The following is a 15,028-nucleotide window of genomic DNA, read 5'->3' as shown; positions in this document are numbered from 1 at the left end:
CACTGGGGGTTGGCTGTTGGTGACTGGTTAGAAATCAAATTGAATAGGATGAGCGAGGAAAACCTCAGAAGATCTTGGGTTCAGGATTCCCCTGCTCTCAGGTAGGGGAATGCAACATACATTTGATATTTTTAAATAACCTTATAGAATTTTCAGAATAAATTCTCTTCCTTAGGTTGAAAAATTATATGGAGTAGTAGAACCTTTTATGCAAATCCTTATTTAACCTAGATATAGAAATTCTATTTCAGGGCCATTTGTATTTCAGCAAGTCTGAGACATTTTTTTTCTCCATAAAGTTTTCCCTGTGGAGTCACATCGCTGTGTTTTTCTTTTTTGTTTTAATTCCTTTGCATTCAAAATAATGTCCTTCATGTTTCTATCATCCATCATCATCTTTTGAGAGTCAGTTTGAATTCAAGATCTGTTGCCCAATCACTTTTTGTTAAATCAATGAAAAAGGTGTTATTCAAAATGCTTAAAATGGTTTTGCTTTAAAACGAGACCCATCAAATTAATGAAAATGGTATTCTTGAGAGGCTTGTAAGTTGATTCTGGGAAGGCAGATCTTACAAAGAAGACTGAAAAACATGTTATACACAACTCATTAATGCATTAAGGCATAACTTTTCAAACAACTCCTTGAAAACGAGGAGTTGCACTTCATTAATGCGTTAAGCGACGGTACTTAAATCCAAAACAACTATTGCCATTCAGAGTGATTCTAACACTGTCTAGTATATTAAAATTATTCTGTTGCTCCATACATACAATTTAATTATTCTGTTCCTTCATACACACAAGCTCCTTGAGAGAAAAGATCATGACTTTATTTTCTTGGTGTAACTCAGAGGGCCACTGGGTACTGGGTTAATGTTTTACTGAATTAAATTTAACTTCGGAGGAAACAGGAAAACTCTAAAACTGTTTCTCAGGTGAGCAGGTTAGCTCAGGTACTCTACCTGTTTTTGTCCTAGCCCACAGCCAGCTGTTCCTTCGAGTTGTTGGTTGTCAGCAGGAGGACAGTAGCAACAGAGATGTGACATTTCAATGATGCAGGTGATTGTGGGGCAATTACCACAGTCTAGGTGGGTCTGATTGTACTTCTGTCCTTGGTAGCTCCTCCGATATCTGATGGATGACTTTCTGGACTTTTGAGTTATACTTGCATGAGAATGGTCAGGAATTCAAATTTTTAAAAATCAAATGCATTCTTTTTTAAAATTAATTAATTAATTAATTTACTTATTTATTTAAAATTTATTGGGGTGACAATTGTTAGTAAAATTACATAGATTTCAGATGTACAATTCTGTATTACATCATCTATAAATCCAATTGTGTGTTCACCACCCAGAGTCAGTTCTCCTTCCATCACCACATATTTGATCCCCTCAAATGCATTCTTGTGATCAACTGAATAAGTACATTCTATCACAGGGACACAAAATTGGTCAAAAATCGTTGAAAGGAAATACAAAACCCCAAGAGAATGAAGGCTTGAGAATGACCTGCTCCCCTGTATCTTCTTTCCAAAGTTTTTTTTGGATCTCTGATGCGAGATTTAGCATTTTTCCACAGCTGCTACTGAGTTTGCCAATTCATTCCTTCAGGCCACACCAATAAACATGTACACACTCCTCTGATCCTCGTAGGCCTAGCGAATGAGATAGGTGGGAAGTTTACTTTAGCAAAAGGCTTTCTTTTCACAAATCAGAAATGCCATCGTATATATTTCTATTCCCCTAAATAACTGGCAAGGGGACCATCAGAATGAGCTATCGCAAAGAGCCACCTTTGTCTTCTCGGTTTCAGTGTGATGGGGTCCCAGACCAGAATTGCAAAGTAGTTGAGACAATCTTGGCATATAAAACATGGTGCAGAACACTGAAAAAGATTTAATCTTATTTATAGAAAGGTGATTGGTAGGGGGAGAGACAACAGACTAGAGTGGCTTGGGACCATCATTCATCATGATTTTTTAAGCACCAAAAAAGTGAAAACATCCTTCTGGAATTCACTGCAAGTGACACTGAATCCTTCCTCTTAAGTAAATACGTGATGAGTTGATTAAAAAAAAAAAAAAGAAAAGAAAAGAAGAAGAAGGTCCTGAACTCTTGACTACAGACATAATACAGTGAATACAGAAAATCAAAAACATGCTTTCTATCTGACTCAAAATAAAGGTGCACTTAAACTTATAAAAGACAACATTTTTATTTGAATGATATGACAGAACTGTCACAGGAGTGTTACCTGCTATAAAGAAAGCCTAAGAATTATTACCTTTATTAGACCAGTGACACTGAGCTTTCGCCATACATTTCTAACTTCTGTCCCTCTACAGAGACAATTTTCTTTTCTTAAATAAACTGTCATGCTAGGTGTTAATATATTGTTGGCTCTCTCATGCTCTGAGAATACTGCTGATATAAAACATGTATATGTTAGATTGGTAATAGTATCTTTAGTGTAGCTGACTAGAACAAATGTGTTTCCCTCATGGCTGTGCTAATGTGATAAAGGAAAATTGGCTGTTCATCAGCTTTTGGCTGGGGAAAGACAGTAGAGATGGAACCACATTCTTTTTTATGCATTAATACCATCGAGAACTTTTCACTAGTTATATTTCATGTGCCTGCATGTTGCGCAAAGATGTTGTAAAACATGAGATAATACTACAAATAACAAAGTAGAAAAGCCTGTATCTTTTATAATGATAACAGTCAAACACCAAATGACAGTAACAGGCTGTAAAAAATGGGATGCAAAAAAAAAAAAAAATGCAGCCCCACTACCCAGCAAAGAGGTGTACACACATTCAGGCCCACAAGGAGTTGGTGTGTGATTTTAGGTCTTTATAATAAAGCTTTGTTTTGTAATTAAGTCAAATACAACACTGGCCCAGTGGAGCGAAGAAAGAACAAGGTTTCAATGAAAGCAGGTTGCAAAGAATGGAGAAAAGTCACACCAAATAACTTTTTGAAGAATGAATACTACCAATAATTATTATGTGAACTTCCGGGTTGTTTTGTTGTGTTTTAAAGAACAGGGGGTTTTGAAAGGAGTTCTTAAGGCAATCACCTAATGATTTAAAGATGTTTGAGAATGATTGTTTATTTTCATCAATTATTGGGAAGCCATTGTAATAGAATGGCATTTTGAATGCTATGAGTTGATATATTTTTATTAAAATATTAGCATCTTACATTTCAACTGCAAGATATTAACTTTCTCTCTCTCTCTCTCTCTCTCTCTCTCTCTCTCTCTCTCTCTCTCTCTCTCTCTCTCTCTCTCTCTCTCTCTCTCTCGCATCCCATCCATCCTACCAGCCTTTTGTTTGCCATTTCACCCCCTTTACAATTAGAGTGCCGATGATTTATTTTACATTGAACTTAAAAATATTTGAATAGAACTATTTGTAGAGACTAAAGCTGCTGTCAGAACAGCAAGCAGCTCAGTTCATTTAGAAATGTACACGATCATTGAAGATTTTGTAGCGATACTGTCTATGAAGTTCCTCATAACACTTCGAATTGCTATTCCGGGATCACTTCACAGAGACGAACATTTCGTAACTTTAAATGGCGTAATCTAGGGATCATCAGGTTACAACCCATGGGGCAAATCTGGGTGGCCACCTGTTTTTATAAAAGTTTTACATGAACACATTCATGCTCAGTAGTTTATGTGTTGTCTGTGGCTGCTTTCCCATTACAACTGTGGAGTTCAAGAGTTGTGATCTGGACTGTTTGGACAGCAAAATCAAGTCATTTGCTTGCAGATAATAATAATAATAATAATAATAATAATAATAATAATAATTGTTGGGCTATTTACAGGATAGTTTGCTAACCTCTGGTGTAGAGGTGTTAGGTTCCCTGAATAATCACCTGAAAATATGATTGGCACATTTTTATGTTATTCTGTATTGAGGAATCACAGCTAGAAATGAATAACACCTAAGAATGTAAATGTTTACAAGAAGTATTTCGTATTAGCAACTTAATTGAATTATATCTATGTATCATATATTCTTTTTTTGGTATACCTGGTTTTGAATATTTCTCCCTTTTGTATTCATTTCTGTTTATTTCCAAATATGGCTATACCAAATTTAACTAGTATCTAAAAAAAAACAACATATCCTCATAAAACATGTAAAAGTATGGCAGTCAGCTGTTAAATATATGGGACAAACAATTACGTATACCTGTGCATACCCTGGTAGATATCCTCAAGCTCAAAACTACAACACAAAACTACAATGTGTAGGTTTCTATCTAGATATATAAGCACACATATACATCATTGAGCCATTAAAATAAATTATTTTCTTTTCAACTAAAGAAAGTGGAAAAGTAGGAAATTGACTTGAGGAAGACTGCTGAAATGTAGTTATAAATTTAAAGGTTTGCAATTAAAATAATAATGGTGATAATTTCTTACAGGTGCACCACACAAAAATCAGTTTCTTCATCAATGGTTTGGAGGAGGATAATACAGCTTTTGATTCAAGAACTCTGCGTGGTTCAGTTACAGATTTTGCCTCTGGTGCTGTGCAAATAGGACAGAGTTTAAATGGTAAGATTCTGACTTCAGAAAATTACTGATTTTTATCCAATTATTTTGTTACTAAATGTGTCAAAAAAATATTTAAAAATTTGTAGGTGTTTTTGTTTCCTACAGCGGCTGTAACAAATTAGCCCCAAATGGGTGGAGACTTAAAACAACCAAATTTATCCTCCCGTAGTTCTGGAGGAGGGAAATCTGAAATCAAGGATTGGTAGTGTTGGTTTCTGCTGGAAGCTCAGAGGGAGACTGTTCCATATCTCTCTCTTTCACCTGGCTTCTGGCAGTCCTCAGCGTTCCTTGGCTTGTAGCTGGATGACTCCAGTCTTTGCCTTCATTATCCCATGACGTTCTCCTCTTGTGTCTTCTCCCCTTTTCTTATAAGGATACGTGCTTGTGGTTAGAATGAGGGTCTATCCTAATCCAGTGTGGTCTCATCTTGAGATGCTTCATTACATGTGCAAAAACTCCTTTTTCCAAATAAGATCACAGTCCCAGGTTCCATGTAGACATACTTTTTTGGAGACCATTATTTAACCCACTATACCAGGGAAACTTGAAAATGGGAATGTGTCTCTTATCAATTTTTAAATTAACAAAAATATGTAATAAGCTATATATTTTTTTGTTTTTATTTTTACTGTAGGGCTATTGTTCAGTTAGGACTTAGAATAGTAGACAGAAAATGAGAAATAATATTCAACATGTAATAAATTGGATTTGTGATTTTCATATCTTCCACTCCAAGAATATAGTTTAAGAAGATAATACACATTACATATTGCAAAGAACAGAATTTGAATTTAAAAATATCTTGAAATAACTAGCACAATGATCTATACATTGCCTACACTTTAAAATGAAAATATTATATTATTTAAAAATAAATGATCATTATCAGAAAATCTAAATAATATGGAATTCTGTGAAATAGTTCATTTTTCAACATGCATAGATAGAGTTAACTTTTTATGCCCTTCCAAAATTTTAGTACATATAGCTATAAATATGGTTATAAATACAATTTTCCCAAAATGAAATTATAATACAAATGCTTTCTCGGAGTCCTCTAAAAATAAGTACTTCCCCTCCAGATATCATGGACAACATTTCATGTTAATATGCCTTTAAATTTAATATGACTGCATTGTGCACAATTGTACAGTTATAACAAAAACTTTTTAAGCAAGCTCCCATTAATAAACATTGAGGTTATTTCTACTATTTTAATATGGGCAATTATTTGATAGAAAACACTATATTTCTGTATTCATATATGCATCTATATCTATTGTTCTAGTATGTACATATACATACATACAACATACACATTTGTGCCATTTCTAATGGCGCAGTTCCTTAAGACTTTATACTTTTGTTGTCAATTTACTTGAGTTCAAATCCCACCTCCCCACTTACTATCCATGTGGCCTGGAACACCTTTTTAATGTTCTTAAACTACAGTTATCCCAAATTTAAAGTGATGATGATATTACAATTCCATTGTGAGGATCAAAGTAGGCTCTGTCATGATAATAGTACTGTTTTTCCAGCATTTGGACATACGTAGTAGCTGTTCAATATTTGTTGAATGAATGGCTATAACTGTGCCTTATATATACTTAACCATATTGATATATAATGTTATTGTTGTTGTTGTTTTTATTATTATTATTATTATTTCCTTAACAGAAGTCCATAGATGTTTAAAAGGTGTAAGTATATGGTCATTTTATATTTTAAAGCATATTAGAAAGATGACTCTAATGCATAACAGATATCCAGAAAGACTGTAAAATTTGCAAGCTTATTTAAAAATATAGACAAGTACTTGCTTCCTTAAATACTAACTGACCTTACAAATTATTCATTTTTTTTCACCCTTTTCATTTCTCACATTGAAAAATGTTGGATGCTGCCTCAATTATTTGGGCATGTGTGAGTTTGAGTAGCTTTCCACATGTATCTTGATCATTTACATTTCATTTGTTTTGTTTCCATATTTATACACCAGAATTTCTTAGATATTTGTAAAAGCTCATCAATGTTAAGAAAATTATATTGCAGATGTTTTTAGATTGCCTGATAACTTTGCCTTATAGAAATTTTAAAATATTATTTTAAACTTTTAAGGAAGGTAAAAACACACATGCAACATAACCCATCAATATTAAGTGTACAGTTTGATGAATTTTTAATATATGTACATACCTGTGTGATTCTCATCCAGAAAAAGTTATAGAACAATTCCTGTATCTCAAAGACTCCTCGTGAATACCAACGCTAAAAGTAAACAGAGAAGAGTGTCAGTATTGATTATCACCATAGATTAGAGCTGCCTGTCCTTGAGCTCTCATGCAAATTAAATCATGGACGAGGGTCCTCTTTTGTGTCTGATTACTTCTGCTCAGCACTAAGCTTGTGAGATTTATCATTGCGTGCTACTGTTTCTCTAGCTTTAGGAAATGCTTCTTTAGCTTTAGAAAGTACTGGTTTAATATTCCAAAATAGGTGTTCCGACCATGGAATATTTCAGTTGTTCCATGTCCTTCCCGATACTTGGTCCTGTTGTATGTTGTTGTCTGCCTTTCTGGTGGGTCTGGTGGTGCATTTCCTGACGACGCGTGGCACTGCGAACCTTTGCGTGTGCTTGTGGGTCATGTGAATATGCTCTTTTGTGAAGCACCTGTTTAAGTTTTATTTTATGCCAATTTTTAAATTACATACTTTATCTTTTAATTATTGTTTAGGAGCTCTTCCATATTTTGAATATGAGTTCTTTGACAGATACATGGGTGGCTAATATCTCTTCTGGCCTATGTCTTATACTTTCTCTTACTGGTATTATTTAATCAACAGAAGCCCAACTTGCTATTTTTAAATTTTTTTTTATTTAATTTAATTAAATTTAATGAAGCCCAACTTGCTAATTTTACTTTTATACATAGTACTTTTTATGTCCTGTTAAAAATATCTTTGCGAACACTGATACCATAAAGGTATTCTCCTATACATTTTTTCTAGAAGTGTTATTATTTTACCTCTAAATTTAGGTCTGTGTTCCATCTGGCATTGATCTTTGGGCATGGTATGAGATAGCAGAATCTGACAGTGGTGGTGAAGATGGGAGGGGATTGCAACAATCAGCCCACAGATATTGACAGACAGAGTTCGTACCTGCAGTGCCCAAGTGGTAGTCTCAGCCAGTGGCTTTGCTCATGTGCACAACCCAATCGGGTACATTCTGACCTGGGACCTCGGTGGGGTGCAGAGCTGCCGGATTCAGATCCTCACACCAGAAGTTTCGCTGGCTCTAGAGCCCAGTTTGCCCACACCAAGGTAAGGAGCTGAATCACAGCCCACCTCCTATGGACAGTGTCTCCTGGCCCCAACTTATTAGAAGGGCTGGCAACAACTCCTGGAAGCAGTACTGCCCAGTGACACTTGAGCCAAGAGGCAGGCAGAGAGAGCTGATGGCTCCCAAAGCAAAGCCTGTACTGTACATGGAGCCTTCCCATGCTATCCACAGGCCGGGGATTAACTCATAGCTAAGACTGAGGGTTGCTGCTGGCCTCTCCCAAGCAGAAAGCCTGCTTAGGAAACTGAGAGTAGTCTGAAGCTGTCTCACCCTCTCCCACCCAGGCAAGGGAGCTAAGAGAAAGTATTACCCTCTTGGAGAGTGTCTTCAGCCCCATCAGACCTGAAAGTCTGTTTGCAACTCCTGGAAGCAACACTCCAGCAGAGAGGTTGGCAGGCAGAAGAAATAAGAGTTAAGACAACAAACTGAGTTAAGACAACAAACAGCGCTTTTCTGGCTTCAGAGCTGCTTTTCCTACTGTACTCAGGGAGGGAATCTCCTATGTAGCCCCCCTCATTACTGAATGCAGCCTTCAGCCTGTCCAACCAGGGAACCTACCCAGACGACATGGGAAGCCGCACAGCCAATTCAGCAGCCCTACCTACAGTGGTATGTGAACTGAGAAGATAGCCCATGGCTTCCCCTGTCTGCAGAGCAAAACCGATGTTTCATTTGGCCAGAGAATCCAGAGCACACTCTGTGTGGCCCGACTCAGGTCCCCAAACAATGAGCTGTATAGACCTGGGGTCCCATCCTGCAGTGTTAAGAAGATTGGAATCATACTAGGTATCTTCTCTGACCACAATGTCATCAAACTAGAAATTGATAAAAAGAAGGTAAGTGGAGAATTCAAAAACTCGTGTTAAGTAAAACACTCTCCTGAACAACCAATGGTCAAAGAAGACATTAAAAGCGAAATAATAAAAGTTTCTTGAGGCAAACAAAAATGGGAATACAACATACCAGAACTTGGGGAGTGCAGTAAAACCGATTCTAAAAGGGAAAATTCATATCAATAAATGCCTACATCAAGAAGCAAGAAAGATCCAAAATGAGGAACCTAAACCTACACCTTAAGGAACTAGAAAAAGAAGAATAAACTGCACCCATAGTTAGCAGGAGAAAGTAAATGATAAAGGTTAGCACAGAAATAAATGAAATAATGAACAGAAAAGCAAGAGAAAAGGTTAACCCAACTAAGAATTGGGTTCTTTGAAAAAGTAAACAACATTGACAAACCCTTAGCTAGACTAACCAAGGAAAAAAGAAAGAACCCACATCAACAAAACTATGCATGAAAAAGTGGACCCTACAACTGGTGACAGAGAAATTCAAAGGGTCATATGAGGCTACTTGTTATGAACAACTGTATGCCAACAAACTGGCACGCTAGAAGAAAAAAAAAAGTCTGAGAAATATACAATTTACCAAGTCTGATTCAGAGAGCAATAGAAAATATGAGTAGACCAATTACTAGTCAGGAGATTGCATTAGGAATCAAAGATTTCCCAGTGAAGAAAAGCCCAGGACTAAATGACTTCACTAATGAAATTTACCAAACATTTAAAGAAGAATTAGTACTAATCTTTCCCAAACTCTTCCAAAAATTGAAGAGGTTGGAATCCTCTCCTATTCATTTTATGAAACCAACATTAACCTAATACCAAAACCAGAAAACAACATTATTAGAAAATAAAACTTCAGGCCAGTTTCCCTGATGAGTATAATAAAGGCCTTATGTGACAATCCCATAACTAACATCATACTAAACAGTGAAAGGTTGAAAGCTTTTCCTCTAAGATCAGGAAGAAACAACGGTGCCCACTCTCAGCACCCTTATTCAACATAGTACTGAAGTCCTAGCTAGAACAATCAAGCAAAAAAGAAAAAAGGTACCCAAATTGGGAAGGAAGAAGTAAGATAATTTCTATTTGCAGATGGCTTGATTTTATATATAGAAAATCCTAACGACTGAACAAAATCTGTTAGATCTGATCAGTGAATTTAGTAAAGTAGCAAGATACAAAATTAACATCAAAAATCAGTAGAATTTCTATACACTACCAACAGACTTTCTATACAAAGAAATAAAGAAATTGATCCCATTTATGATAGCATCAGAAACAGCAAATAGAGAAAGAAATCTTGAGAAAGAAGAACAAATTGGTAGACCTACCTCCAGACTTCAAGATATACTATAAAGCTATAGTTATTAAATAGTACTGATTTCACTGATATGTGATATGTAAACCAAAAACAACAAAAGAACAAGACAAATGAGAAACAAAAACTCATAGACACAGACAATAGTTTAGTGGTTACCAGAGGGTAAGGGGGGTGGTGGGAGGGAGATGAGGGTAAGGGGGATCAAATATACGGTGATGGAAGGAGATCTGACTCTGGGTGGTGAACACACAATGGAATTTATAGATGATGTAATAAAGAATTGTACACCTGAAATTTATGTAATTTCACTAACAATTGTCACCCCAATAAATTTAAAAAAAATAATAAAACAAAAAATAATAAATAAATAAATAAATAAATAAATAAGTAAATAAATAAATAAATTAATAATACGATCCTGGCATAAAAACAGACAAGCAGACCAATGTGACAGAATTGAAAGCCCAGAAATAAACCCAATCATACAGAGTCAGCTGATCCTTTACTAGGTAGTCAAGAATACTCAATGGAGAAAGAGTCTTTTTAATAAATGGTGTTTGGATAATTGGATATTCACATGTCAAAGAACGAAACTGGACCCATTTCTTATGCCACGCACAAAAATAAACTCAAAATAGATTAAATACATACACGTAAGACCTAAAACCATGATACTCCCAGAAGAAAACATAGGAATAAAACTTCTTGACATAGGTCCTGGTAATCATTGTTTAGGATACGACCCTGAAAGCACAAACAACAAAAAAAGAATAAACAGGTGGTACTCCATCGAACTAAAAGGCTACTGCACAGAAAAAGAAAAAAAAACACACAAAACAAACAAACAAACAAACAAAAACCAAGCAAACAAAAAACCCCAAACTCAGAGAAAAAGAGATCAGTCTTATGGTTACCAGAGGCAGAGGGTTAGGGGAAAGAGAAATCGAGACCGGTGGTCAAACGGTACAATCTTCCATTCTGTAAGATAAGTAAGTACTAGGGATGTGATGGACAGCATGATGAAGATAGCTAACACCACTGGATGACGTATTGGAAAGTTGTTAAAAGAGTATATCCTACGGGTTCTCATCACAAAAGGAAATTTGTTTCTTTTTATTGTATCTTTGTGAGAAGATGGATGTTTGCTGAACCTATTGTCCTAATCATTTCACGATAGATGTAAATCAAGCTATCATGTGGGGCAACTTAAACAAACGTACAGTGATGCATGTGAATTATTTCTTAATAAAACAGGCAAAAAGTATATCTTTTTTTTCTTTAAGGCTCAGGTTTCTAGTCTATGACATGATGTTTTAATAAATAATTCCTCGGGATAGAAGAGTTATATGAAATAGGGTATGTGTAGGATTGTATTGCCCATCATATAATACGTTTTCAGTAAGTGGCAACTATTATTAACCTCTATGAACATCTACTACCTTATTGTGAAGCAGTATAACGACACCTTTCCATAGAATTGTTGAGAGATCAAAAGAAGAAAATGTCCATACACGACTCTCTATTTTAATTTGTATATGCTCTTAGAGCAAGCTCAATTTATGTGAAGAACTCATTTTAATGAACCCATATATTTAGAAACTTGGTTTGAGTAATTAGTATATTGAAGGATTTTATAAAGTACTCTGCATGCAGAATTTCCCAATAACACCTTAAATCTTGTGCGCCTTGTTTCAATATTTAATCGCCATTAGGACTTCTAAAAATGCTTTATTGCACCAAACATTGCTCATTGTATTCAGGACTGCCATAAATCAGCCCATGATGCACTGCGGGGTTGAAATGACTTGCTCCTATTCTCCTTCGGTACATGAACTATTGAATCAATGCTTCAAAGGACAGTGTAGACTGAATATTACATTCATTTTTAAACTGCAAAAATAAATTTAACTTCCGATTAGAAGACATATTGGAAAAGGGCTTATTTCAAATGTTAACTTAATTTTTAGTACAATTTTCTCCTTACATTCTGGGCATCGGAGAGCTACAGGAGAAAAGGATATTTAAAAATAATTTTTATCTTTATTCTATCAATTTATAGGTACAGTTGTACCTACTGTATCTTTTTTCTAATTAGAGGTGGCATATAGACTGGCTCATTACTTCTGCCTAATGAGCCAGGCTCCATGCCACCTCTCTAATCAGAAAAGAGATAGATACAGAATGTTTCTATGGACTTATTATAAATCATTTTCTTTCTCTTACTTGCTCCTTTTTTTTTTAATCAAAAAATTAAGTCACTGTCCTCCATACTTTTGTCCATATCCAAGATGGTTTCATTCAGGAAAGTTAATTGTGCAAGAGATTACTGCGAGCCGAATTAAAGCGGCTCTCATGCAATGCCAGGCTGGCTGTCTGCTTTGGAACAGTCACTGCTTCAGACACAGAGATGTCAAATGAAGGCCTGTAGGAGACCAAGATGTCTGTTCTTTCTTTCTCTGGTGAGGCTTCAGTTGTTTCCCTGTTCCTGCACCCAGAATGCAACAACTTTTCACATGAGACTCGGCTGCGGCAGACTTTTTTTTTTGATTCTCATTTAGCTTAACTTTTTAGAAACATATGTTGCCGATGACATTTTCTGTTTCTCCTGGTTCCTCATTCTGTTCCTCATGGTTCCTCCATGCCTTGTCTTTGCCTCCCGTACAGAGTTAATCACTGGAGCAAATGAATGCTTTTCACTGAGCCCTGCATACGTATTAATGAGACTATGTATATAATGTATGTTATATGTATAATGTATGTACACATCTGATGTATATGCACACATGTATCCAAAGTACACACGTAACATGCACGTGATACATAATGTATGTGTACATATTTAGCACACACATAATGTATGCATACATAGATGCACATGATAAATACATAATTATGTATACATCGAATGTGTACATATGAATGGGAAAATCTGATTTGGTCAGGCTGATTTTTAAATATGTGAATAGAAACACCTTACACCATCCATGTCAACCAACATGTGTCAGTTCATTTTTAGAGCATTTTCTTCCAAGGGTAGGTTTATTTCAGTGCCTCCAGTTGGCCATAAAACCTAGAGTCGCTGTGGTAGCAGACGTGTATTTCTAAGGAGTCTCTAAAGCAGGGGTGTCCAAACTTTTTTCAACGTTTTTCACCAAGGGCCATATGCTTTAAAATACACAAACATCCGGCCCACTCACTTGAGGTGAAGTACGTATTGCCTCACCTGGTTTATTTAAGTAAACTAAATATATTTTTGGAATTTGCTGTGGGCCAATTAAAAATGGATTGCGGGCCGCAGTTGGCCTGTGGGCCGCAGTTTGGACACCCCTGCTCTAAAGATATCATTCTTTTTTTTTTTTTTTCAAGTCATCATGCTAATATCTACAACAGCCCTCCAGATTTGGGATTTAAAAATACAAAATCACATGAATCAAAACTTTTCAGATCTCTTTCTTCACTCATTCATAAACAGCATTCTAATTTGCCTTCAATGATGGGGATTTCTACATTATGCACTGAAAATTGTGTAGCATTGTCTTAAGAAGGTAATTGGTCATTAACGAGTTAATAAACATGTGTTGTTTATCTATGAAAGAGAACACACGGGGTAAAAAGGATAATCATCTAAGCTGACTCTAGCTTCTCTTCCCTCTGATATTTTCCACTGAGTGTTTTATCTTAGTACACCCACTTGTTCGTTCTGGAGTTGGGACTATACTTTTAATTTCTACTAGTGTGCCATGGGTTAACATTTCAAACCTCAACTAAGAGAAGGCTAAATGTTTGAGATATTTTTTGGAATTAAATAAAAAAATATGAAAAGTATAGCAATTGATGAATTAAGACAGATAAATGGAATGGAAGAAGAGCGTAGGAATAGGTATATGTAGACTTACAGGGGTTTATTTAAAGATTAAGTTGGTTTCACATCATCGCAGAAGAGATATCAGGAACTGCCATCAGGAAAATTGGCCAAATATGTTACAAAACTAAAGGAAGAGGAGTTAAATACTAAATAAAAGCTGCAGATGAATTAAAATGTAAATGTAAAATATGTAATCCTTGAGATAGGAGAGGAAAATGAGGGCAAATGTTTCCATACGCTCAGTCTACTGAAGATTTTTATTAGCATGATGCCATGGCCCGGAACACGAAAAGGAAATATTGAAACATCTGACTAGTAAACTGAGAATTTAAATACAAGCATTTTGCATCGTTTTGTACTTCAGTTGGCAAGGAGTCAAAAAGATAATACTCATGTTGGAATACTAAACTGGCACGCTATGAAAAGTAAAAATATGACAGCTATTTAATCCAAGAATTCTAAAATGTTATCTCAAGAATACTCGTATAATTATACAAGGCCTTAAACATGTACTCACGAATGTTCATTGTGGAATTATTTAAGGTAGCAAATGATTGGAACCAGTGAAAAACTTCAAAGGGAATGGATTCAGTACATTTCATACCAATGGTGGAAAAATTCGCACCATTAAGAGAAACGAAATACATCTCGTATTTGTAGAGATGTGGCAGCAGGTTCAGGATGTGGTATTACATGAATAAAGCAAGAACGGGTAGTATAATGTACTCTACATTTAACATGAGGTGAGTAAATGCAAATCTGCCCTGGATATTTAACTCATCATGCATACAGACTATGACTGGCTTAATAATTAGTGCCTGAGAAGCAAGGCGTGAGATTATAATCAGATAGGTTTGTGTTTGAATCTCAGCTCTGCTTCTTAAAAGCCAAGTGACTTTGGCAAAGAATTTAACTTCTCAATCCAATTTTCTAATTTGTTTCCTCATTTGTAAAGTGCTTTATAATACAATTTTCAAGGTAATTGTAAAAAATACATACTTGGTTCCTGTTAGGTACTCAGTAAAATCTGCTGTCATAAAAAATAATGTTAATACTGTTAGTTTATA

General features: G+C 35.5%; 1 protein-coding gene across 1 annotated transcript in view; it reads left to right on the top strand.

The window, feature by feature from the left end:
• Positions 1 to 15,028, top strand: part of USH2A (usherin) — a gene marked incomplete at both ends in the record, with an annotated part of 554,530 nt that overhangs the window by 36,544 nt on the left and 502,958 nt on the right. Inside the window, one exon of the mRNA XM_081039194.1 lies at positions 4,452 to 4,584. Coding sequence (XP_080895320.1) covers positions 4,452 to 4,584 — 133 coding nt within the window. The remainder of the gene's footprint in view (positions 1 to 4,451; positions 4,585 to 15,028) is intronic.

The sequence above is a fragment of the Rhinolophus hipposideros genome (genome assembly GCF_964194185.1).
Source record: "Rhinolophus hipposideros genome assembly, chromosome: 26".
Lineage (NCBI taxonomy): Eukaryota > Metazoa > Chordata > Mammalia > Chiroptera > Rhinolophidae > Rhinolophus > Rhinolophus hipposideros.
The sequence above is the reverse complement of the archived record's forward strand: the minus strand, read 5'-3'. Positions and strand labels throughout refer to the sequence as shown.